This window comes from Podarcis bocagei, assembly GCF_964188305.1.
Source record: "Podarcis bocagei genome assembly, chromosome: 13".
NCBI classification, from domain to species: domain Eukaryota; kingdom Metazoa; phylum Chordata; class Lepidosauria; order Squamata; family Lacertidae; genus Podarcis; species Podarcis bocagei.
Window position 1 is genome coordinate 14501570 of NC_138138.1, and position 25447 is coordinate 14527016.

Consider the following 25447-nt stretch of genomic DNA (forward strand, 5'->3'; position numbering starts at 1 on the left):
GAGCGGGGGACTCAAAGCAACCCCCCCTTTGCCTCTTTACAGATTAAGTTCTTTTCTTCCTATGTTTTTTGGAGAACAGATCCCTTCTCTTATTCTTCCCCCCTTTTTTTAGGAAGAAGAAAATGTGCTACAGTGCTGCGCAAAGCATCCTGTATTAAGTTTGTGGGGGATGTGCATATCTGATGTCTTTTTAGAACATATAATCTGGCGAGCCTTTCCTCTAGCAGGCTGCTTTACAGACCAGCTGTAAAATTAGATTTTTAAAAAGCCCAAACAGTTGCTAGTTACTTACTCTGGCTTCGGAGCTGGAGGTGGGGGTTCTGGCGCCCTGATTAAGAGTTAAAAAGGAGATGTTAAAGAGGGTCTGCTGCATCTAGACCATCTTCCTTCCTCAATATGGCTTACTTGTTTTTGGTGCTGCAGGATGCTTTGATTAATTCAATAACCTAAGCAACCATTCCCTTTTTTGTCCGAGACATCCTATGCATCTTCAGATACAGTCATACCTTGGAAGTCGAACAGAATTTGTTCCGGAAGTCCGTTCGACTTCCAAAATGTTTGGAAACCAAAGCGCTGCTTCTGATTGGCTGCAGGAAGCTCCTGCAGCCAATCGGAAGCCACGGAAGCCCTGTCAGATGTTCGGCTTCCAAAAATAGTTTGCAAACCGGAACAGCCACTTCTGGGTTTGCGGCGTTCGGGAGCCAAGCTGTTCAACTTGCAAGGCGTTCAGGACCCAAGGTATAATTGTACAGTCAAACCTTGGTTGTCAAACGTAATCCGTTCCAGAAGACTGTTTGACTTCCAAAACGTTCGACAGCTGAGGTATGGCGGTTGCAAGAGCTTATTGTACTCAAGCAGAAGCCGCGTCGGATGTTCTGCTTCTGAAAAGCATTTGAAAACCAGAGCATTTACTTCTGGGTTTTCAGCGTTCGGGAGCCAAAACGTACGACAACGGAGGTGTTCGGGAACCGAGGTTTGACTGTCCTTCAAGGAAACTTTCCCCACGAGGCTGATTCCTAGTTCCATATTCAATATAGCAGCCTGTGCATAGCTGTCAACTTACAGATTTGAAAATGAGGGACCAGCAGCCTCGAAAATAAGGGATCAGCCGCCAAAATAAAGGATTTTGCTATTATAAAGAGTTACATACATTGGTAGGATTGACAGATGCTGCCAATCTGGCATGAGGCGGTTGTGGCGCTGCAGCGGTCACTGAAGCACCGGCCTTCTGTGTCCCTCCCCATCCCCTCCTCTTCCTTCTCCCTCAGGCCGCCTCCTCAGCTGCCACCACCGCTGCCGCCTCTGGGCTCGCAGGCGGCGTGGGCGAGAGTCTCTCTCCCTCCCCCCCCCCTCGGGCGGGGAAGGGCCGATGGAACTCCTCGCGCTAGGACGACAGTGCCAGTGCACGCTCTCTCTCATGGCGGAGGACCCCGAGCCGCTGCTTCCCTCCCGAGCCGGGCGAGCATGAAACCCGGGAAATTTAAGGGACATCATCAATAAGGGACAGCAGCGGGACACAGCGCTGGGATAAGGGAGTTTCCCGCCAAATAAGGGACAGTTGACAGCTATGAGCCTGTGTCACATGCAAATGAATAAAGGATCGAGATGCGTGCACCCCACTTTGGATCAACTCAAATGGCAAACTCCGACGCAACAGAGACTGCTCTGAATAAGACCAGCTAGCATAATCTACGGCCTTATCTTTTTGTTTTTGTGTAAGCCAATACAGGTCACTGGATGGGTGAGCACCCAGATCCTCGTTCAGTTATTAAAAAAACTTTGGCATAAATCCCCCGTCCGTTTTTGGTTTCTACCTGTATTGAAAAAGGGATTGGCACAGGGACAGCAGGCCTGAGAATGACTTGGGGGCAATTAAGCACCGGACCAGACATGTGAGGCCATTTGGTAGGAGACAGACAGCCTCCAGATGGTGTGGATATGTCGTTTGGGATAATGCCTCATCCCATCTGCTTATTCACTGATACAGTCTTCTTTAGCAGTTGTTGGTGCAGGGGGCGGCAGATCTGAGACTTGCACAGGAATGATGCAGTGATCTGGACCTGATCTAAACGTTTTCACATATGGAAGTATCTCCTGACTGTTGAGATGTATCATTTGGGATACATCAAAGCTTATTTTAGGGAGTGCTTTGGGCTGGAGAGAGTGCTCTCAAAGAGACTCGTGGAGCGCAGAAGGATGCAAACTTTAGTGTTGGTGTTATGTACTGAGTTGAATAGGATTCAGAATGCAGCAGTCTGACTGGTCCTAGAACAATAGGATTCAGAATGCAGCAGTCTGACTGGTCCTAGAACAATAGGATTCAGAATGCAGCAGTCTGATTGGTCCTAGAACAATAGGATTCAGAATGCAGCAGTCTGATTGGTCCTAGAACAATAGGGTCCAGAATGCAGCAGTCTGATTGGTCCTGGAACAATAGGATCCAAAAGGCAGCAGTCTGATTGGTCCTAGAACAATAGGATCCAAAAGGCAGCAGTCTGACTGGTCCTAGAACAATAGGATTCAGAGTGCAGCAGTCTGATTGGTCCTAGAACAATAGGATTCAGAATGTAGCAGTCTGATTGGTCCTAGAACAATAGGGTCCAGAATGCAGCAGTCTGATTGGTCCGCAGGAGCCACCCAATCCAGCTCCAGGTGGAAGTGAATCCGCAACCGGATTGGCCTACAGGTGAATCCCGGAATTAGCCAATCACATGGGGCCCATTGTGTAAATAATGTATATAAAGCAGACATTCTGGGGGAACTTCCATTCCTCCTCACCACTATGAGCTGAATAAAGAACATGAAATCCACTCTCGACTCCGAGTATATTTCAGTTGGAATAAGGAACTGGGGCGGCGGGGGGGAAAGAACCAACTTTAGCTTGGTTCCATTATACACCCACACCACATAGATCTAGTCTGCTGCATCAATTGATTGGCATAAGATTCAGGGCCAACGAAAGAAAGTGCTTCTTCGTCGCACGGCATGGAATTAACTCATGGAATTCACTGCTGCGACATGCTATGTTAGCCGCTGGCTCAAGTGGATTTCAAAGGGCAGATTCATGGTGGTATCAATCAGTGGCCACCAGGCATTGTAACCTAATGGAACCCCCATGTGCCGAGGTAGCATATTTCGTCATGATGGTTAATGCAGTAACACCTTCCATGCGCGTGGTGCATTGCTGGGAATGAGAGGGGCAGGCCTCTGCCCCAGGGAACTTAGAATCTATAACGGACACAAAGGAGACAACAGAGGGAATTGAGAAAGGGGGGAAAGAAGGAGAAGAACACGGAATACTTCAGTGTGGAACGTGGGGTTCTTCGAAAAGCAGCATCTCTTCAGGATTTCAGGCAAGAGTCTAAAATCAGGGCAAAAATGTTGATTCGCACCAACCTCTCCCTCCTTTAATCTAGGGACACCCACATAATGACTTTCCCATCCCAGTGTTGTCCCAAATCTTTCCCCCTTTATACCTGGAAAGTCCGAAACAGCCAGGATAAACAACAACTCACATTCAAAGGGGAAAAGATGGGGGGGGCACTTTTTGCTCTGGTGTGGACATGCCCTTAAATACACTGGGACTCAGAATACCCTACATGCAGTTGACCAGGAGCACAACAGATCTGCTTAAGTAGGATTCAGATGCCAAGCAACTCAGGTGTCTTGCTGGTGGAGCTGCCAACCCTCTAGGTTGTATCCTAATGCCTAGCTGCAAGAGGAAAAAGTTAGAGCCAAGGCTGATAATTTTGCGGTTGCATAATAATACTCACAGTTTCTTTGAACTGGCCTTTTTAACAGGGGGCTCTTCAACTCTGTCAAAGCAAGAAAAACAGAGGTTAAGGGAAGTCGATTGCACTCAGGGGTTGCATTCCCTTCACTCTCCTCCTGGTCATCACATAAAAAGCCGACTCCAAATATAGCATTTTATTTGAAGCTGCTCATGACATGAGCTGTCCTAGATAGGTGTGTTGTAAAATTGGGCACAGGGGAAAGTACCGTATTTTTCGCTCTATAGGACGCACCTGACCATGGGACGCACCTTGTTTTAGAGGGGGAGAACAAGAAAGAAAAAAATCTCCCCCTCTCTGCACAGCGCCCTTTCAGCGGAGCGGCAGGAGAAACGGAGCCCCTTCCATTTCTCCTCCTGCTTGGCTGAAGGGGTGCTGTGCAGCTCTCACTCTCCCACATTGCCTTTGCCTTCAGTGAAGGCAACCCGAAGCCTCCGGAGCACAGCGGGAGTTCCTGCTGCGATCCGGAGGCTTCAGGCGGCTATCCCTGAAGCCAGGAGAGTCTTGCTCTCCTGGCTTCAGCGAAAGGAACCCAAAGCTTCCAGAGCACGGCGGGAGTTCCCGCTGCGCTCCAGAGGCTCCAGGCTTCAGCAAAAGCAACGCAAAGCCTCTGGAGCGTGGTGGGAGCGCTCCCACTGTGCTTTGGAGGTTTTGCATTGCTATCGCTGAAGCCAAGGAGCCTGCATTTGCTCCATAAGACGCACACACATTTCCCCTTAATTTTTGGAGGGGAAAATGTACGTCTTATAGAGCGAAAAATACGGTATTATGCTAACCCAAACCCAGTTACCTAGAAGCAATTTCCTTTGAATACAATGCAGCTTACTTCCGAGTAGCCTTCATGAATAGGGTTGCTTTTTTTAAAAAAAAAACCACTGTAGGTGTATCGTGCAACAAGTTCTTGACACAATAGTAGTGTGTCGGGGTGGATTTATTCTGCTTTAGTTTGTTTTGCGATGCTTCCCACGAACTACCACGTTATGTTCGTCCAGAGGGGCTGAAGCACCACAAAAAAAGCTGGACAAAAGCAAACCAGAACTTCTGTGGTGTAAAAAGCTAGGAGATTTCACCAGGAAGTTACAGGATAGGCATTGCGTGGAAATGAAGAGTGTTACTACCCCAAAACATTTGCAAGCACAAACAGTATTGAATGCGAGTTAGTGTATGACCCCCAATAGCATCATGAGCACAAATAATAATAATAATAATAACAACAACAACAAATAAATTTTATTTATACCCCGCCCTCCCCAGCCAAGACCAGGCTCAGGGCAGCTAACAACCAATATAAAAACAAATTGATTGAAATACAACTTAAAAACAAGAATAAATTACATTAAAACATTAAAATGCAGCTTCATTTCAATGGAAACTCAAATCAAAAACTTTTTGGGGGATGAAAACATCAGGTCTTCACCAAGGCTAGCTATCCAGACTGGTCCTACACGGGCCAGAAAAAAGCCAGGGAAGTCCCCAAATAGGAGTTCCATCACAGGAGGAGAAAGGAAAAAAGAAAGAGGGGGAGGGAATCAAATTGATTCCAAGCCAAAGGCCAGGCAGAACAACTCTGTCTTACAGGCTCTGCGGAAAGAAATCAGATTCCGCAGGGCCCTGGTCTCATGAGACAGAGAGTCCCACCAGGCTGGAGCCAGTGTTGAAAAGGCCCTGGCTCTGGTTGAGGCATGAATGTGCAGTATATAAGATGTCTGAAGGGGTCCTCAGTTTCACTTTAAGTGGGGCTTCGGATCTTGCCTTGCCAAAACCCCAAACAAGCCCCTCTTCACTTTTCTAACTTGCCCTTCAGACTACGTTGACATGGAATGATAGCAAAAGCTGATTGGGCGGAACTAGCTAGTACTAGCCTAACTTCGCTTTCCTTGCTAAACAACAGGAGACCCTTGGAGACTGATTTGGTTTAGCAGGGCTGAGGATTGGAGTGTGAGATTATTCCCTTTTCCAGATACGTATTCCGTTAGGAAGCGGAATACTTTTCGGAATACAAAACTTAAAGAGAGAATTTCCGCATCATCTCTTGCTTTGCAAATCAGCAAAAGCACAAACTTAACTCTGTAGCAGCAGGTTGCATCCCGGGTGAACCCCAATTTTTAAACCTAACAGCCCAGAGTCATACTGCAAGGGGGTAGGTACTTACACTTTTACTGAACTGGGCTTTTCCACAGGGGGTGGTTCCCTGGAAAACAGAGAAGAGCAGAGGTTAGGTTGCATGGAAGTCAAGTCTGAAGGGTTTCGAAGCTTAGCACAGTTAGAACTTGGCTACATTGGCGCAGCGGAGTCCCATTTTCACCAACGGGATTTCCCTGTATGAAGTTTGCGACGCATTTCTGACGGAATCGCTTCTTTGATGCGTCTAGATCTAGTCTGAGTTAAGACTCTGGGTCAGGCAAGTCCGGTCAATTTAATCCGGCCCCCATGGCAGTACAGTTATACCTCATGTTACATCCGCTTCATGTTACGTTCTTTCAGGTTACGTCCCGCGGTGACCCGGAAGTACCAGAAAGGGTTACTTTCGGGTTTTGCCGCTCACGCATGCGCAGAAGCGCAAAATGACATCATGCGCATGTGCAGAAGCAGCGAATCGCAACCCGGTGTGCGTTTTTTTATGTTGCGAACAGGCCTCCGGAACGGATCCCATTCACAACTAGAGGAACCACTGTATATGTCCTTGGGTTAAATCCTTAAGAAAAAACAAACCCCAACAACTTCAATCCTTAAGAAAGCTCAACAAGTTTGGTCGGCCCTCACGCATGTTGACTTCAGCAAATCTGATCATCTTTGAAAAAAGTTTGGGCACCCCTGCTCTGGGTGAATGTTTAAAATGCTGATGGATCTGCAAAGTAAAAAGGTAAAGGTACCCCTGCCCGTACGGGTCAGTCGTGACCGACTCTAGGGTTGTGCGCTCATCTCACTTAAGAGGCTGGGAGCCGGCGCCGTCCGAAGACACTTCTGGGTCACGTGGCCAGCGTGACGAAGCTGCACTAGTGAGCCAGCACCAGTGCCGCACACGGAAACGCCGTTTACCGTCCCGCTATAAAGCAGTACCTATTTATCTACTTGCACTTAGGGGTGCTTTCGAACTGCTAGGTGGGCAGGAGCTGGGACCGAACGACGGGAGCTCACCCCGCCACGGGGATTCGAACCGCCAACCTTCTGATCGGCAAGTCCTAGGCACTGAGGTTTTACCCACAGCGCCATCTGCGTCCCTATATCTGCAAAGTGGCACTACGCAAATTTGGCCTGCGATGGTTCACTTCCCACAGCCGGGATTTGGTTTAAAGCAGAAAATGAAGTTGTGCAAATGAGGCTGTTTGGCATGTATGTATTTCTTTACTGCACCTAATCTATCTATCTATCTGTCTGTCTGTCTGTCTGTCTGTCTGTCTGTCTGTCTGTCTATTTTCTTTCTATGCTGCCCTATACCCGAAGGTCTCAGGGCGGTCCATATATAGTATCAAATACATAAAATCCAAACAAAAACGAACAACCCAAGAACCCGCCTCCCTCCAAAAAAGAGCCAGGATTTAAAAAAGGGTATAGGATGTAGATCGAGTCAGGCAAAGGCCTGGTTTAAAAGGAACGTTTTTGCCTCACGCCTAAAGGTGTATAGTGAAGGCGTCAGGCGAACTTCCCTGGGGAGAGCATCTCACAGGGAGCCACTGCAGAGAAGGCCCCGTTCTTGTGTTGCCACCCTCCGCACCTCTCGAGGAGGAGGCACACGAAGGAGGGCCTCAGACGGTGGTTGCAGGGTTCAGGTAGGTTCATATGGGAAGAGGCGGTCCTTGAGGTATTGCGGTCCTGAGCCGTTTAAGGCTTTATAGGTCAAAACCAGCATTTTGAATTGGGCCCGGAAACTAATCGGTAGCCAGTGCAGCTGGACCAGGATCGGTGCAATATGCTCAAACATCTTGCTCTGGTGAGCAACCTGGCCGCTGAATTCTGCACCAGCTGAAGTTTCTGAACCTTGCCACTTCTGTAAGCCTGGGGCAAGTGGGGAGAACAAGGATCTATGCCAGGGTGGTCCAACTTTTCATACCAAGTGGGCCGCAAGAGTACTTTGACGCAGAATGTGTGGGCTGCACACTGCCTTCCCATTCTGGGGGCAGGCAGCAAGGCCAAAATCTGACGCACAGCTCAGCTCTTGCCTTCCCAAAGCGAGCTATGCAAGGCAAGGCGTAGGGTTTTGGGAAGGAAGCGCAAGCCTCTGGCAGGATCCTAGAACCCTCCCACCCCCTTCCCAAAGCCGAGAAAGCGCCAGATACATTTTGGGATAGAGGATGGTGGACTCTAGGACCCTGTCAGAGCCTTCATGGCCTGGATCTCCCTGATATAAGCACTGCATAGTGCTGAAGTCTCCAAGTCTTGATTCAGTATTCCCTGATTGATAAGCAGGGCTCTGTGCCTTAATCAGCTGTGCAACAGGCAAAAATGCAAAGAATGAAGCTTTTCCCATTAAACGTGCATCTGCTGAACTGCTGCTGGTTACACAGCTGCCAGGAAAGGAAGAAGACGAAAAAGGTGTGTTATGTACTGAGTTGAATAGGATCCAGAATGCAGCAGTCTGATTGGTCCTAGAACAATGGGATTCAGAATGCAGCAGTCTGATTGGTCCGCAGGAGCCACCCAATCCATTTCCGGGTGGAAGTGAATCCACAACCTGATTGGCCTACAGGAGAATTCCAGAATTAGCCAATCACATGGGGCCCATTGTGTAAATAATGTCTATAAAGCAGACATTTCGGGGGAACTTCCATTCCTCACTACTCTGAGCTGAATAAGGAGCATGAAATCCACACTCAACTCCGAGTATTTTTCAGCGTGACTCAATCCACACATTCCCCAGATTTCATCCGCAGCCATAAGAGCAAAAAATGTGTGTGTGTGTGTGTGTGTGTGTGTGTGTGTGTGTGTGTGTGTGTGTTTTTAAGGGAAAGAAGCAAGCTGAAAGTCATACAAGTCTGGTCGCAGCAGCTTGTTCATTCCTACCTTGATTTGGCCCAGTTGAATATATCTTCCTCATCTGAGGTCTCTTCATCGTGGAGTTTACCAATCATGCTCCTCCTCCGAGCATCATCCAGAGGCTGATACATGTCTTTGAGCCAAAGGGGCTTGTCGACAGAACCCTGAGAAGGAAGAAGGGATGTGAGAATGGGTCACAAAGTGAGGGAGCCCTTTGAGAGGACTGTCAGAATCAAGATCGGAGGTAACATGCCTCTTGACCTCTCCAATGTTGTTAGGCTAATACAACTCCTATCATCCATGACCGTTACCCAGGATGCCTGTGGCTGATGGGAGTCCAACTACATTTGAAGCACAGGTAAGAATGGGGGAGATGTTCACGTGGTCCACATTTCAACGTGAAATTTCCTAATTCACGCTCCCCAAACTAATGTGCCAACTGAAATGCAGCAATCCTACACAATTAGCTTTCTTCATATTTCGCAGACGGGTTCTCCCATGAATATGCATATATTAAAGGGATAGTGCAAACATGATTTTATTAGCCAGATGTGGGCTTGAGGTGCTTCTGTTCAGAAAACTGCATTGAAATAATGCATACAGATTATATATATATAATATATAATATATAAATATATAATATATAAATATATAAAATTGCAAACAGATGCAATTGTAAACAGATGCTATATATATATATATATATATATATATATATATATATATATATATGCTTTCGTAGATTTTCACGGGTACAGGAATGCAGGTTTTGGTGTCTTCGGGTGTCTTCCCGTGTAAGAGTTGGGGTGTCTAGGCGACGTTTCGACGAGGTCTCACTCGTCATCTTCAGGCTGGTGCTTTCGGCTTCTTGTTACTGGAACAGAGCAGGATCTCAGTGTTTGAGTTCCTATAAATACTGTTGAGGGGGTGTGGTGTATAGCCTCCAACGTTCTGGGCAGAGAGGAAGTTTCCAGGTTAGTGTGCCTTTTCTTCTTTTGTTCATTAATTACTTGAGGGATATCTTGAGTGATTTCTTGAGTGATATTCTGAGTACCACTTAGGAGGGTCATTAGGTGTGGATTAGTTGCTAAAGCTTTCGTGTCTTGACCTCTTGAGCTTGTGAAGAGTTTTTTCTGAGAAGATGGCTGTACTGCACTTAGTTTTGCTCTGGCTTGGCTTCGTGTATAGGGGCGAGCTGTGGTTTTGTGCCCTGTGCCAGCCAGATCTGTGTAGGGATTGCAGGGGGGTGCAGCATCCGGAGGTGCCACTATGGTTTGGCTACTGGATGGTGTCTGTAATTTATCTGTGGAGAGGGTCTGGGTTTGGGTCTGGTGTGGTTGATTGGAGATGGCGTTCTGTGTGCCTCTGGTTCTGGTGTCGGTTTTTGTGGGGAGGGCTAATTTCCAGATGTCTGGCAGGCGGGACGTGTCGTCACGCTTGTTCATGTTGTGAGGGTGTTTCTCTATCTCGATGGCTTCCATGATTATTCTCTTGTGGTGATGTTCCATGTTAAAGAGCAATTTGGAATCTGCAAAATTAATTTCGTGTCCTGTTTCTTTCATGTGTTGGTAAAGAGAGGAAGTTTTTTCTTCTTTTTTGACGGCATTCTTGTGTTCTGCGATACGTGCATTTATTCGTCTGTTTGTTTGTCCAATGTACGTGGCTGGGCAGACTTTGCAGGGTATTTCATAGACCCCTTGGTTTTCTAATTGGATTTTACCTTTGGGGTTTCTGAGGATATTGGCTATTTTTTGGTTGGTGCAAAAGGCTGTTTTGATATTGTGTTTATGGAGGATTTTGCTAATTTTATCTGTAGTGCCCTTGATATAAGGAAGGAGGGCCATGCCATTGTTTTCTTCTGTGTCTTGGTTTTTGGGGGGTGTTTCTTTTTGGATTAGCTTCGTAACCATGTTTTGCTGGTATCCGTTGGCGATTAACACATTTGAGAGATTCTGTAACTCAGAAGCCCAGCCACCCTCCACAACAACCCATGAAACAAACAGTACATAACATATCAGACAGGATCCTCACCTCAACCGAAACCAAAGTACTCTCCAAAGGTTTCAACTTTGCAGTCGCCCCGAGACGCATCCCCACGGAAAACATCATATGCGGAGTCGAAGCTAGCCTAACCAAAATCAACCCAGATGAAGCCAATAAAATCAGACTTGAAGTCACCAACATCCTCTGCTCCAGCAAACCACCCAGAAGCAATTTACACAAAGAAGAACAGAAAGCACTCACCAACCTGAGGAAAGACAACAACATAATCATTCTCCCAGCAGACAAAGGTAATGCCACTGTTGTGATGAACACATCGGACTACCAAGCAAAACTATCAAATCTACTCCAAGACCCTACCTACCAACCTATAAAAACAGATCCCACCACCTATCTGGAAAAAACCACCAAATCCAAAATAAAAGCCTCTCCTATCAGTGAAGAAATCCAGCTAAGAATCATCCCCAGAGAAAAATCATCCAGATGCCCCAAACTCTACGGTCTCCCCAAGATACACAAAGAAGGAACACCACTCAGACCAATAGTCAGCTCCATAGGCTCACCTCTACAAAATCTCGCTAAATTTCTCGCTAAGCAACTTCAGCCCTATGCAGAATCTATCGCTTCACACGTTACAAACTCCTTCCAGTTCATAGAAACAATAAAGAAGCAAAACCTACATCCCGATGACCTACTTGTGAGCTTCGATGTTGTATCTCTCTTCACACAAGTGCCCATTAATGAAGCCTTGACAGCCATTCAAAACAAATACAATCCCCCCGAATACATCCTGGACCTGACCAACCACTGCCTAACCAACACGTACTTCATCCACAATGGACAAAGATACAAACAGATAGAAGGAGCACCTATGGGATCACCCCTCTCACCGGTCATAGCAAATCTGTACATGGAACACTTTGAAACCAATGCTTTAGACAAGTCAGAACACAAACCCAAACTTTGGCTCAGATATGTTGACGACACCTTTGTAATTTGGCCACACGGGAAGGAAAAACTAGATAGCTTTCTCACACATCTCAACAGCCTACACCCCAAAATACAATTCACTATGGAAATAGAAGCCAATAACCAACTTCCCTTCCTTGACGTCCTAATCTACAAAAAACCTGATGGCTCCCTAGGACACACTATCTACCGGAAAAAAACACACACCAACCGCTACTTACATGCACAATCACACCACCACCCTGCACAAATAAACTCCGTAGCCAAGACTCTCATCTCCAGAACCAAACGCCTGGCTGACAAAGACCACTTGACAACTGAGTTACAGAATCTCTCAAATGTGTTAATCGCCAACGGATACCAGCAAAACATGGTTACGAAGCTAATCCAAAAAGAAACACCCCCCAAAAACCAAGACACAGAAGAAAACAATGGCATGGCCCTCCTTCCTTATATCAAGGGCACTACAGATAAAATTAGCAAAATCCTCCATAAACACAATATCAAAACAGCCTTTTGCACCAACCAAAAAATAGCCAATATCCTCAGAAACCCCAAAGATAAAATCCAATTAGAAAACCAAGGGGTCTATGAAATACCCTGCAAAGTCTGCCCAGCCACGTACATTGGACAAACAAACAGACGAATAAATGCACGTGTCAGAGCTGCTTCCAGATCCTAGCTCACAGAGGATCACGCTAGCCAGCGGTCATTAAGTAAAAGTCTTTATTGAATTACAGTTTCCATTCTCACGCTGCTGTCTGCAACTCTACGTCTACTAGCTAGATCGGCGAGGCTCCGTCTGAGTCTCCGCCCCGTGCGCACCAACTTAATATCCTAGCCTTGCTCCACCTTTTCCTCCTGACTGTCCTCCTCTGGGTCCCTCTACCCCCCGGGGCTTCTTCCTTCCGGGATTCTTCTGACGCTGACCCGGACCCTTCTGCCTCCTTGCGCCGGGCTTTAGGACCTGGTTCCCTTTCGGGGCTGCTCACTGCGCCGCCTTCCTCTGCATTTGAACTTGGCGCGCGCGCCCAACCTTCCACTTTCCTCTTAACCGTTTCTTCGCTCCCCGATGGAGGTGTGGCCACTCCTGACTCCTGCCCTCCCTCCTGTGGTGAGCTGCCAGCGCTTCCCCCCTGGCTCCTTTCCTCTTCCCTGCTTCCTGGCGGTGACGCTGGTCCCGATTTCCAGCTGCTCCCCCCTGAGTCTCCTCTGGCTCTATCTTCCTGGGGTGCCTCCCTAGACTCCCCCCTTGCCCTGGCCACTGGTGCTCCTTTCTGTGAATCCTCTGATTCACTGGAAAGACTGGGAGATCTCGGGTCGTCGTCATCACTCATCCTTTCCTCTGTCTCCTCCCCTTCGCTCTCTGTTTCCTCCCTTGCCCGTGCCTCTGCACCTAAACCCCTGACATCCATCCCCCCCTCGAAGCCCCCCAGTCCCCCCTCCCCTCCTTCCGGTGCTGGAGCTGGGGGCTGCTGTTGCAAAGGGACGAACGTCGGATATCGGTCGCTTCCCGTGGCAGGCCTCCATCGGAACTCTTCCGGGTCTTCCTCTCTGCTCTCGTTGACGACAGTCACCTCCTCTTCCATCTCTGTGCCGCCGTGCTCGAAACCCGGGTCGTCCCCGAAAATGTCCATGTCCGTCTCTCCCGCACTTCCTCCAGGCGGCGTTGCTCGGCCGGAACAGTCCAGCCACTTCCTGCGGAACTGCTCCTCCGGCCTATCGTCCCACCAATACGAGGGTTCTGAGACAGATCCCGAGGGTGACCCCTCCGGGGAACGGACGTCTCGTGTTGGTTCCTCGTCCGAGTCGAACCCCCTGAACGTGCTGTCCGAAAGCGTGGGCGTGAAAAGCCAGTCGTCGAAAAAGTCTGCTGGCATAGGTCTATGTGGGAAGAGGGCATGAAACTCGTCTTTGAGCAGAGGTTCGTCCAAAGCGTAGCCCGGCACCCAGCTGTTCGCACTGGCCGGGGTGCCCTCCCTGGCGAGAAAGTATTCTACTCCCTCTTCCCCCCATCTGGAGTCCAAAATCTCCGTGACTTCGTTGATGCGCTCCTCCTGTGCCACTCCCGCGTGCCCCGTTCCTTCTCTGAGCGGACTCGGCGCCGTTCCGGGTTCCTGGAACCTGTGCGGTGCCTTGTAGGGAGTGAGCACCGATCTGTGGAACACCGGATGCATTCTGGAACCCTCCGGAAGCGCCAGCCTGAAAGCCACCGGGTTGACCTGCTCTTCGACTTGGTATGGCCCCAGTTGTTTATGCCCTAGTTTCTTCTTGGCCAACGACCTGGCCGGCACTGCGTGGGCTGCTAACCAGACCCAGTCTCCCACGTGGAGCTCTTCGCCAACCCTTCTGTGTTTGTCCGCTTGTACCTTGTATGCGTGTTTAGCCAGCTCCAGGTGGCGCCGCAGCTGATCGTGGACTTCCTGCAGTTCCGACGCGAACGCATCTGCTGACTGCGGCTCCCCTTCTCCCCTGCATTCCAGTCCCGGGAAGGTTCTAGGGTGCCGCCCGTTGTTGGCGAAGAACGGCGTGACGCCCGTGGATACGTGCTTCGTGTTGTTGTAGGCAAACTCTGCAAGCGGCAGGTAATCCACCCACGTCGCAGGCTGTTGGTTTGCATAACATCTCAGGTACTGCTGCATGATGGCATTGGCTCGCTCCGCTTGCCCGTTGGTCTGCGGGTGTCTCGCCGACGCCAGATTGATCTTGACGTTTAGGAAGCCCATCAGCTTCTGCCAGAAGTTCGAGATGAACTGCCGCCCGCGGTCGGACAGAATAGACCGTGGCAGACCGTGAACCTTGAACACGTGGTCTATGAACAGTTTGGCGGTTTGCTCTGCCGTGGCCACCTTAGCACACGGAATGAAATGCGCCATCTTGGAGAACAGGTCCACAACCACCAACACTGCCGTCTTGCCCCTTGAGCTGGGCAGATCCGTGACAAAGTCCAGAGCCACCCTTTCCCAAGGTTCGACCGGAGTTTGCAGCGGCTCCAACAGTCCAGCCGGCGGTTTGTGCACCGGCTTTGCCCTCTGGCAGGTGTCACACCTCGCCACGTAGTCTGCGACCTCCCCTCTCATTCCAGGCCACCAGAAATCCCTGGCTACTAATTCCACCGTCTTCTCCTTGCCAAAGTGCCCGGCCGTGGGTGCGTCGTGCAGCTGCTGTAGCACCGTGGCTCGAAGTTCGTCACCCGGCACGTAGATGGCCCCTTTACGGATGAGCAATCCATCTCGTAGCTGGAAACCGTCGGCCGCTGCCTTGCCCCTTTGCACCTCTGCCATCTTCGCTCGTGCGAAGGAGTCCCCCTGCAACGCTCGCCGCACCGCCTCTAGGTCCACGGTCGCCGCGGCGCACGCCCACACTGTCGGTGCAAAGATGTGCATGGCGGCCGCTGGTGTTGCGTCCTCCAGATACTGTGGCTTGCGGGAGAGAGCGTCTGCCATGATGTTGGTGTCCCCCGGGACATACTCAATGCGGAAGTCGAAGTCCGCAAAGAACTCAGCCCAACGTATCTGCCTCTGGTTCAGGAACTGTGCCGTGCGCCAGTGTTCCAGATTCTTGTGGTCCGTGCAAACCTGCACCGTGTGCTTGGCGCCGATCAGAAAGTGCCTCCACGCCTTGAACGCTGCATGAATGGCCAGCAACTCCCTGTCCCATATGGTGTAGTTCTGCTCGGACTTGCTGAGCTTCCTGGAGTAAAACGCTCCCGGCCGCCACACGCCCTGCGGGTCCTTCTGCAGCAGGACCGCCCCCACTGCTCTGTCCGAAGCGTCTGTCTCCACCCTCATCGGCATGCTGGGGTTGACATGAAGCAACTGCTCTTCCGACGCGAAGAGACGCTTGAGGGCCTGAAAGGACTGCTCCGCCTGCTCTGTCCAGATGAACTTCTTCTTCTTGGAGCTAAGGGTGTCAGTGATGGCCGCCGTCTGCATCGCGAAGCCCTTGATAAACTTGCGATAGAAGTTCGCAAAGCCGACAAACCGTTGGACCTCCTTCCGGTTGCGTGGGCTCTTCCAATCCAACACTGCTCGAACCTTGGCGCTGTCCATGGCGAGCCCCTTGTCAGACAGCTTGTAGCCCAGAAAATCCACCTCCGGCACGTCAAATTGGCACTTCTCCAGCTTGGCGTAGAGCCTGTGTTGCTTTAGCCTGCCCAGCACTTCCTTGACGTGCTTGTCATGTTCTTGCTGCGACTCCGAAAAGATCAGGATGTCATCCAAGAAACAGACGCACGTCTTGTAGAGAAGTCCCGCCAACACGTGATGCATAAATGCTTGAAAAACGTGAGCGCCATTTTGCAGTCCAAAAGGCATAACTCTGTATTCGTAGGTACCCAGTGGCGTGAACATGGCTGTCTTCCACTCATCACCCTCCCGCATGCGAATGAGGTTGTACGCCCCCCGCAGGTCCAACTTGGTGAACACCTTTCCCTTCCGTACCTTCGCCAGGAGGTCGTCGATGCGGGGCATGGGGAAGTCCGACGGCTTGGTCACACTGTTCAAAATCCTGTAATCCACTACGAGTCTTTTTTGGGGCGTGTCTCGCTTCTTAACAAAGAATACAGGACTGCCCCCCGCTGCCTTAGACTCCCGGATGAAACCGCGCTCCAAATTATGATCGATGAAGTCTTTGAGTTCCTGCAGTTCGTCCTCAGACATGGAATACAGCTTCCCTTTAGGCAGCGCCGCCCCCGGCAGCAGGTCAATTTTGCAGTCATATGGTCTGTGAGGGGGTAGCCTGTCCGCCTCCTTCTCGCAGAAAACTTCCAGAAATTCTGCGTACTTGTGGGGAATCGCTTGCAGCGTGCCTAGCAGCAGCTGTGACTCCTCTTCGTCTCCTTCCTGCCTGGGTACGATGCAGTGTTCAGCACAAAAGGAAGAGCCGAAGACCAGCTGCCTCTGGAACCAAGCCATCGTTGGGCTGTGCTTGTCCAGCCAACTCATGCCCAATACAATGGGCGTGTCAGACAGTTGAGTTACGTTGAAGCTGATGACTTCCCTGTGATTCCCAAGTCGCATCACCATTGGTGGCGTCTGCTTCACCACTTGCCCCCCTAGCAGCTCCCTGCCATCCACCGTGACAACCTGCAGGGGCAGTGTGGCCGGCAGCAACTGCACAGCGTGCCTGTCGACAAATTCCTGCCCTATAAAGTCCGCGTTGCTGCCGGAGTCGATGGTGATTGGCACGTCCATGGTGATTCCATTGGGCAGCTGGAGAGATGCTGTGAGCCTCACTACTGGTTTGGGCGGGAGGGGGTTCACTGGCTGTAAAATTTCTGGGGACTGCGTCACTAACACGTCTGGCTGGGCCCCAGTGCCTCTTCCTCCAGCCAGACATCGTCGTTTCCCTGCTGTGGTCCTCCCTGCTGCGTTGCTGCAGTCACCATTGCTGAGGCTGCAGTAAGCTTGTGGGGCCTCTGGGGACACTCTTTCGCCATATGCCCTGGCAGCTCACAGACGTAACACTTCCTGGTCCCTCTAGGAGGCTTCGCCTTCACTGCTGCCGGTGCTAGGGCTCTGGTTGCTGACTGAGCCCTTGCACCTCCAACCTCCATAGGTTCGGCTCCTCCTCCTGGCGGAGGCGTGGATTGCGCCCGCGCTGCTTCTCTGGGAAAGAAGGAGGGGCCCCCGGCTGGTTCGCGCCCTCCACGTCCTTCGTCCTTGCTCCACGGACGTCCTTCCAGCCTCACCCCCACTGCCAGTGCCCTCTGAACGACCTCCTGGGTGGTTCGGGGTCTCTCCCCCCTCGCTATCTCATCTTTAATCGAGTTGTGCAGTCCCTCCCAAAAGAGGTCTCTTACAGGAGCCGAATCTCTGTCCCATTCCAGGGCGCTGACCAAGGCGAAAAAGCGGGCATGATACTGTCTGACGCTGGCCCTCCCTTGTCTCAGCCCATGCACCTCCTTCCGTGCAAGATCAATGTCAATACTTGATAAGAAACACCCATCCATCGCTTTAATAAAGGCATCCGCATTCTGGAGCGCCGGATCGTTATCTCTCCATAAATTGCGCAACCATGCTTTCGCCTCCCCATGCAGATGGGACATGATGAACCCCACTCTCTCCTGTTCATCTCTAAAGTCTTTATGTAACAGTTGCAGTGCGCACAGTACGTCGGCTCTAAAGTTGGGATACTGTTGCAGGTTCCCATCGAAGTGAGAGAGCAGCCCGCCTGTCCGTCTCGCCAACCCAATTCCCTCCTGCCGGGGTGTTTGCTTTGCCAGTACGTCTAACCTGACCTGGAGATCCCTGCAGGCGGCAGCTGCCTCGTCCTCTCTCTTCCTGGATGCAAGAACCTCGGCGTTCAGTTGTGCCACTGCTTTTCTGAGGTCCTCTATCTGCTGCTCAGCCGTCATGTCTCCTGCCGTTCGTGAGCTCGCTAGTGGGCGCCTGTTTCTCTCCCCTCCTCGAGGCTGCAGATGCCCACAATGTGGAGACGGAGCCTACTGTCAGAGCTGCTTCCAGATCCTAGCTCACAGAGGATCACGCTAGCCAGCGGTCATTAAGTAAAAGTCTTTATTGAATTACAGTTTCCATTCTCACGCTGCTGTCTGCAACTCTACGTCTACTAGCTAGATCGGCGAGGCTCCGTCTGAGTCTCCGCCCCGTGCGCACCAACTTAATATCCTAGCCTTGCTCCACCTTTTCCTCCTGACTGTCCTCCTCTGGGTCCCTCTACCCCCCGGGGCTTCTTCCTTCCGGGATTCTTCTGACGCTGACCCGGACCCTTCTGCCTCCTTGCGCCGGGCTTTAGGACCTGGTTCCCTTTCGGGGCTGCTCACTGCGCCGCCTTCCTCTGCATTTGAACTTGGCGCGCGCGCCCAACCTTCCACTTTCCTCTTAACCGTTTCTTCGCTCCCTGATGGAGGTGTGGCCACTCCTGACTCCTGCCCTCCCTCCTGTGGTGAGCTGCCAGCGCTTCCCCCCTGGCTCCTTTCCTCTTCCCTGCTTCCTGGCGGTGACGCTGGTCCCGATTTCCAGCTGCTCCCCCCTGAGTCTCCTCTGGCTCTATCTTCCTGGGGTGCCTCCCTAGACTCCCCCCTTGCCCTGGCCACTGGTGCTCCTTTCTGTGAATCCTCTGATTCACTGGAAAGACTGGGAGATCTCGGGTCGTCGTCATCACTCATCCTTTCCTCTGTCTCCTCCCCTTCGCTCTCTGTTTCCTCCCTTGCCCGTGCCTCTGCACCTAAACCCCTGACAGCACGTATCGCAGAACACAAGAATGCCGTCAAAAAAGAAGAAAAAACTTCCTCTCTTTACCAACACATGAAAGAAACAGGACACGAAATTAATTTTGCAGATTCCAAATTGCTCTTTAACATGGAACATCACCACAAGAGAATAATCATGGAAGCCATCGAGATAGAGAAACACCCTCACAACATGAACAAGCGTGACGACACGTCCCGCCTGCCAGACATCTGGAAATTAGCCCTCCCCACAAAAACCGACACCAGAACCAGAGGCACACAGAACGCCATCTCCAATCAACCACACCAGACCCAAACCCAGACCCTCTCCACAGATAAATTACAGACACCATCCAGTAGCCAAACCATAGTGGCACCTCCGGATGCTGCACCCCCCTGCAATCCCTACACAGATCTGGCTGGCACAGGGCACAAAACCACAGCTCGCCCCTATACACGAAGCCAAGCCAGAGCAAAACTAAGTGCAGTACAGCCATCTTCTCAGAAAAAACTCTTCACAAGCTCAAGAGGTCAAGACACGAAAGCTTTAGCAACTAATCCACACCTAATGACCCTCCTAAGTGGTACTCAGAATATCACTCAAGAAATCACTCAAGATATCCCTCAAGTAATTAATGAACAAAAGAAGAAAAGGCACACTAACCTGGAAACTTCCTCTCTGCCCAGAACGTTGGAGGCTATACACCACACCCCCTCAACAGTATTTATAGGAACTCAAACACTGAGATCCTGCTCTGTTCCAGTAACAAGAAGCCGAAAGCACCAGCCTGAAGATGACGAGTGAGACCTCGTCGAAACGTCGCCTAGACACCCCAACTCTTACACGGGAAGACACCCGAAGACACCAAAACCTGCATATATATATATATATATATATATATAAAATTATTTTAAATTTAAAAAATTAATTTTTTAAAATTTAAATTTATTTATTTTTAATTGCAAACAGATGCAGAAATTGGGCAAACTCAAGTTAAGATTGGGAAAATGAGAAACGGGAAGAAATGGAAACTGGCAGAATCTTGAGAGGCAGTAATTATCTCTCATTGTCAGATTTGGGGACAAACAACTGCAGATCGCTGCCTCCATCATTCCCAAAGGACTCCTGGCTGTTCACTGACGCCAGATCAGGGTTTCCCTGAACTTGTGCCACCCATTGTTTCTGGACTACAACTCCCATCATCCCTGATCACTGGTCCTGCTAGCTAGGGATGATGGGAGTTGTAGTCCACAAACTGCTGGCGCCCCTGGACTAGATGCTTAGTAAGGGAAATAAACTGGGGCTTGCCCAAGGTCAAACAAAGCATCCCTAGTTCAGAAGGAAACGGGGACCCATATCTCTCAGGCCCAATGAGATGACTTACTTGTCTGTCTGCGCCTTTCTTCCTTCTACCCAGAAAGGTCCTTTAATGTAAAAAAGAAAAAAAGATAAATGTGTGTGCTTGGTAATAGTTCTAGGAAGATGTAAAAGACCTTTTGATGGTGTGTGCAGATACCTTAAAGGTAAAGGGACCCCTGACCATTAGGTCCAGTCGTGACCGACTCTGGGGTTGCGGCACTCATCTCACTTTATTGGCCGAGGGAGCCGGCGTAGTTTCCGGGTCATGTGGCCAGCAGGACTAAGCCGCTTCTGGCGAACCAGAGCAGCGCATGGAAACACCGTTTACCTTCCCGCCGGAGCGGTACCTATTTATCTACTTGCACTTTGATGTGCTTTCGAACTGCTAGGTTGGCAGGAGCAGGGACCAAGCAACGGGACCTCACCCATCGCGGGGATTCAAACCACCAACCTTCTGATCGGCAAGCCCTAGGCTTTGTGGTTTAACCCACAGCACCATCCGCGTCCCACCTTAGGAATGAGCAATAAACAAAATCTTGAATCTCAGTGCAATGCTTTACGAATTCCCGCCTCTTAAATTTGAGGTCCGGGTTTCTAAATGTAAAGACTGGCATTTGTACACTTCTTCCGCAAATGTTTCAGGTACTTTTTCGCATTAATGTGAGAGAGATTCAGTTTGGTAGCATAAAGCTGTCCTGGTTACTGGAAGCACCTGAAAAAGAGACATGAATCTCTCTGTCTCCTTCTCTCAAAAGCCTTTTTCAATTATTAGGGCTGTTCTCTGTATGCACAAGGAACATGCAAATGGCAGTAGGTCCTGCCGCCACACGCTGAACTTTGAGGCGGATGTCCAAAATGCGCCTCCATGCATACTGAAGTAGGTGCATAGACAATAATGCTTCTACTTGCCTTCCTGAACATATGGTTGCAAAATTACTCTGAAGTGACTAAAGTCCACCTAAAAGGTAAAGGTAAAGGTACCCCTGACCGTTAGGTCCAGTCGCGGACGACTCTGGGGTTGCGCGCTCATCTTGCTCTATAGGCCGAGGGAGCCAGCATTTGTCCACAGACAGCTTCTGGGTCATGTGGCCAGCATGACTAAGCCGCTTCTGGTGAACCAGAGCAGCGCACGGAAATGCCGTTTACCTTCCTGCCAGAGTGGTACCTATTTATCTACTTGCACTTTGACGTGCTTTCAAACTGCTAGGTGGGCAGGAGCAGGGACTGAACAATGGGAGCTCCACCTACAGACCACCAACAAATCAAAAATTTGGCACACACATGACTAAAGATACACTGATTACTAGACCAGTTTAAAAGGAAGACATTGGCACACCTCTCCGTAGAAACATGGGGTTTTGTCTTAAGACAAAAGGCTGCTAAGGCAGGACGTGTTGAATTTTCCAACTTTGAAATTCCCCAAATGAGGGGGTGTTGAAAGTTCGTAACACGACTTGGGAATTCAAAATATATTTTGGCTAAATAAATATAAATTAGTTTTGTTTGGTGAGTAAAATGTGTGTAAAAATGGCATAGAAATCAGTTTTAAAAACCAAGTACTTGCAGTTTTAGTATTTATTAATTATCTAGCATTACCTAAGCCTTTTAGAAAGTAAAAATAAAAATTCTTTGGTTTTCCAAAAGCGGTTTGCGTGCTTCCTCATCAAACATACTTAACAAGCTAAATGTTGTCCAGATCACACAAATAATAGCAGATTTGGATTCCTCGCACCCAAAAACTTATTTTTAAGAAGATATTTGCACAAATTAAGCTTCACCCCCTAAAATGACACGTCCTACTGCTAAGGGCTAAACTTGACTTGCTCTTAAATATGTAGCAGGCAGCTACAGTATAGGACAGGCATCCCCACCCTGCGGCTCTACAGATGTTTTGGCCTACAACTCCCATGATCCCTAGCTAACAGGACCAGTGGTCAGGGATGATGGGAATTGTAGTCCAAAACATCTGGAGGGCCAAAGGTTGGGGGTGCCTGATATAGGACTTGATTTTCCTTAACTAATTGTTGGGGGACAACTAATTGTTGTTCTCACAGAGGAAGGGATAGAATCCCCAGCACCCAAATCATGAGCTTGAGATTTGGATGCAGATTTGAGATTTGGTCCTGCATGCAGAAATCTAAACTGCAGAGAACTAAGGATTCATGGGGAAGAATTACCTTTTTTCAGAGCTGCCGTCCTTTGATTTAGCTGCCGAACGCTGAGAGCAGATCTGTTTAACAAGAAGAGGAAGAAGCGATTGTGACTGACTCAAGATTCTAAGATTACTCACAGATGGGTAGCAGGAATGACTGGGGTGGCCAAGGAAGAGACTAGTTTGTTGTCATGCCTATAATTATAATTGTTATTACTATTATTACTTATTCCATTTATATGCTGCCCTTTATCCAAAAGATCCCTGGGCAGTGTACAATATTAAGAACATAATTTATGCAGCCTAATAATAAGAACATACTGTATTTTTTGCTCTATAAGACTCACTTTTTCTCTCCTAAAAAGTAAGGGGGAAAGTGTGTGCGTCTTATGGAGCAAATGCAGGCTGCGCAGCTATCCCAGAAGCCAGAACAGCAAGAGGGATTGCTTCTTTCACTGCGCAGCGATCCCTCTTGCTGTTCTGGCTTCTGAGATTCAGAATTTTTTTCTTCTTGTTTTCCTCCTCCAAAAACTAGGTGCGTCTTGTGGTCTGGTGCGTCTTATAGAGCGAAAAATACGGTAATACGGAGCATAATTATAAAATAATCATAATAACACTCCCCCCCCCCATTTAACAGGCAATAGATTTTTTAATGATGAAGGCTGGTCTAAAGAATAAAGGCTTTGCCTGGCGTTTAAGACATGTAATGATGGTGCCAGGCGAGACTCTCTGGGGAGAGCATTCCACAGACGAGGAACCAGCACAGCAAAGGCTCGTTCTTACATTGTCTCCCTCCAAACCTCGCAGGGAGGGGGACACTGAGATGGGCCTCGGATAACAAGCGCAGGCTCCTTTCTATTTAAAAGGATGGAGCTAGAGCTCAAAGCTGCTTGGATACCTCAGTCCTACTCCCTGTTGTGAAGGTGTTTGCTGCGGTCATTTATTCTGTTCCTGGTCTTAGCCTTGACATTATAGAAGCAGAAGACCCGTTTCAGAAGAGATGTGTGTGTGTGTGTGTGTGTGTGTGTGTGTGTGTGTGTGTGTGTGTGTGTGTTTGTGTGTGTGGTAGGGGTAGAGGAGGAAATTGATTCCGTGCACATTTAAATACAGTGCAATTTCACACTTTCTGAAACAGTTCATGAGCCAAAACAAAGCTATGCTTCAAAATTCAGTTATCTAAATTTTGCAAAGCAGTTCTCCAACCCAACTGTGTTTAGCGGAGGGAAATGCATATATTGGGGGATGTGGGCATAAAAATAAACATATTAGTGAAAACAACAAACAAAAATGCATTGTATTAACAGCAAAAATGTGTGCCTCAGCCGAAATTGGGTATACAAATATGTTTAATAAGAAAACTGCACTAAAATACTGATGAATTCTCATGCAGATTTCTTTTTTTTAAAATGTCACTAATTGCTGTAAAAAGTGGAAAAGTGCATTTAAGACTGGGAAAAATGAGAAAATAAGAGAACTAAAATTGACAGATTCTTCATCCTTATGTGTAACTCTGGCTTAAATTAAGGTGAAGAACAAGGTGTTATAACCAGCAGGGTGTTGGTCCTTCCACAGCAGCAGAATATAGTGTGTTTTGGGGATATATGCTACTTTTTCAAAGCAATGGAAGATAGGGCAAGTTAAGAGATCAAAATAAGGATGTTTAAAACAACAACAACAAGAACAGATTTTTAGCTTACCTCAATCAGGCAAATTACTGCAATGATAATCATTATCACAGCCGTCACTGAAATAGCCAGCAGCAGTTTGTTGCCGTACCCATATTCTGGAATTCCCTGCCTTGCTATCTGCAAGATTGGACAGAAGAAAGTAAAATAAGGCAGTTGGCTTTTTCTGTGTTTCTCTCCTTTCATCAGCCACAAACACTGTTTGAGGGTGGCTTGCACTCATACAAACACATAAAGCTGCCTTATACAGTGGTACCTCAGGTTAAGAACTTGATTCGTTCCAGAGGTCCATTTTTAACCTGAAACTGTTCTTAACCTGAAGCACCACTTTAGCTAATGGGGCCTCCCACTGCTGCCGTGCGCTTTCTGTTCTCATCCTGAGGTAAAGTTCTTAACCTGAGGTACTATTTCTGGGTTAGCGGAGTCTGTAACCTGAAGCGTCTGTAACCCGAGGTACCACTGTACTAGAATCAGATTTTGATCCATGAATCCCAGCCTGTTGAATCTGGCAACCAATGCTTTTCCTTATTGCCCGGGATATATTTAACTATTGATGCCAGGGACGGAGGCCTGGATTCAATTAAACACGCACGCCAGCAGAAGCTGGCGCAAGGTTTTTTGCTAGTGCGACGAGGCTTCCCACTTCTTCCCTCTGCACACTTCCCTGCATCTCCCCCAAATCTTCTCTGGGGGGTCCGGAGAATGCATCCCCCCAAACAGCGCAGGAGAGCAGCGGAATGATTCCACCTGACAAGCACAAATACTGGCACCGATGGAAGAATCAGAGGAGCGCAATGCAGAATTCCCCCCTATATCTGGGTTCTTCTGTATGCTAACTGTTATGTACTGAAGTTCTCACCCTGGGCCAGCAGGGGGATACTGTAGATAGTTATGCAAATAAGGGATCGAAAGTGACGTTCAGTGATTGGATAGTTTTAGAAAATTGTTACAGTTACGTTGTACTGGAGCTCTATATAAGCAGGCTGACTGAACCCTTCAGTTCAGTTCTGTTCTGGCCTGTGAATAAACAAGAGCTGTTTGAAGAATCGCTGTGTCGCCTGATATGTTCACCCACAACTTAACACTAACCATGTGGTTCACCACAAAGCTATGGGCCTTCTCAGAGGCAGCCAAAGGACCTCTGCATCGCCTGCCTACATCAATAATTTTTTGCCTCTCCTTTCTCCCTTATGAAGTGCGTTTAAAACGTAAGAACGAATCTTCCTAGAAACCTACGCCAAATCAATCCCTGGAGTAAACAGACTGTAGGAGCACACCCAACTAAGCTGGGCGTTGGCCAACCTTCTGAGAGACCACTGGTAG

General features: G+C 49.0%; 1 protein-coding gene across 1 annotated transcript in view; it reads right to left on the bottom strand.

Annotated features, from left to right (window-relative positions):
• Window positions 1-25447, bottom strand: part of LOC308571006 (leucine-rich repeat-containing protein 37A-like) — a 48437-nt gene that overhangs the window by 6262 nt on the left and 16728 nt on the right. The window contains exons 10-16 of the mRNA XM_081166211.1: window positions 24137-24244; window positions 22465-22517; window positions 20313-20352; window positions 8793-8929; window positions 5944-5982; window positions 3774-3815; window positions 293-328 (exon numbers count right to left, since the gene is read on the bottom strand). Coding sequence (XP_081022337.1) covers window positions 293-328; window positions 3774-3815; window positions 5944-5982; window positions 8793-8929; window positions 20313-20352; window positions 22465-22517; window positions 24137-24244 — 455 coding nt within the window. The remainder of the gene's footprint in view (window positions 1-292; window positions 329-3773; window positions 3816-5943; window positions 5983-8792; window positions 8930-20312; window positions 20353-22464; window positions 22518-24136; window positions 24245-25447) is intronic.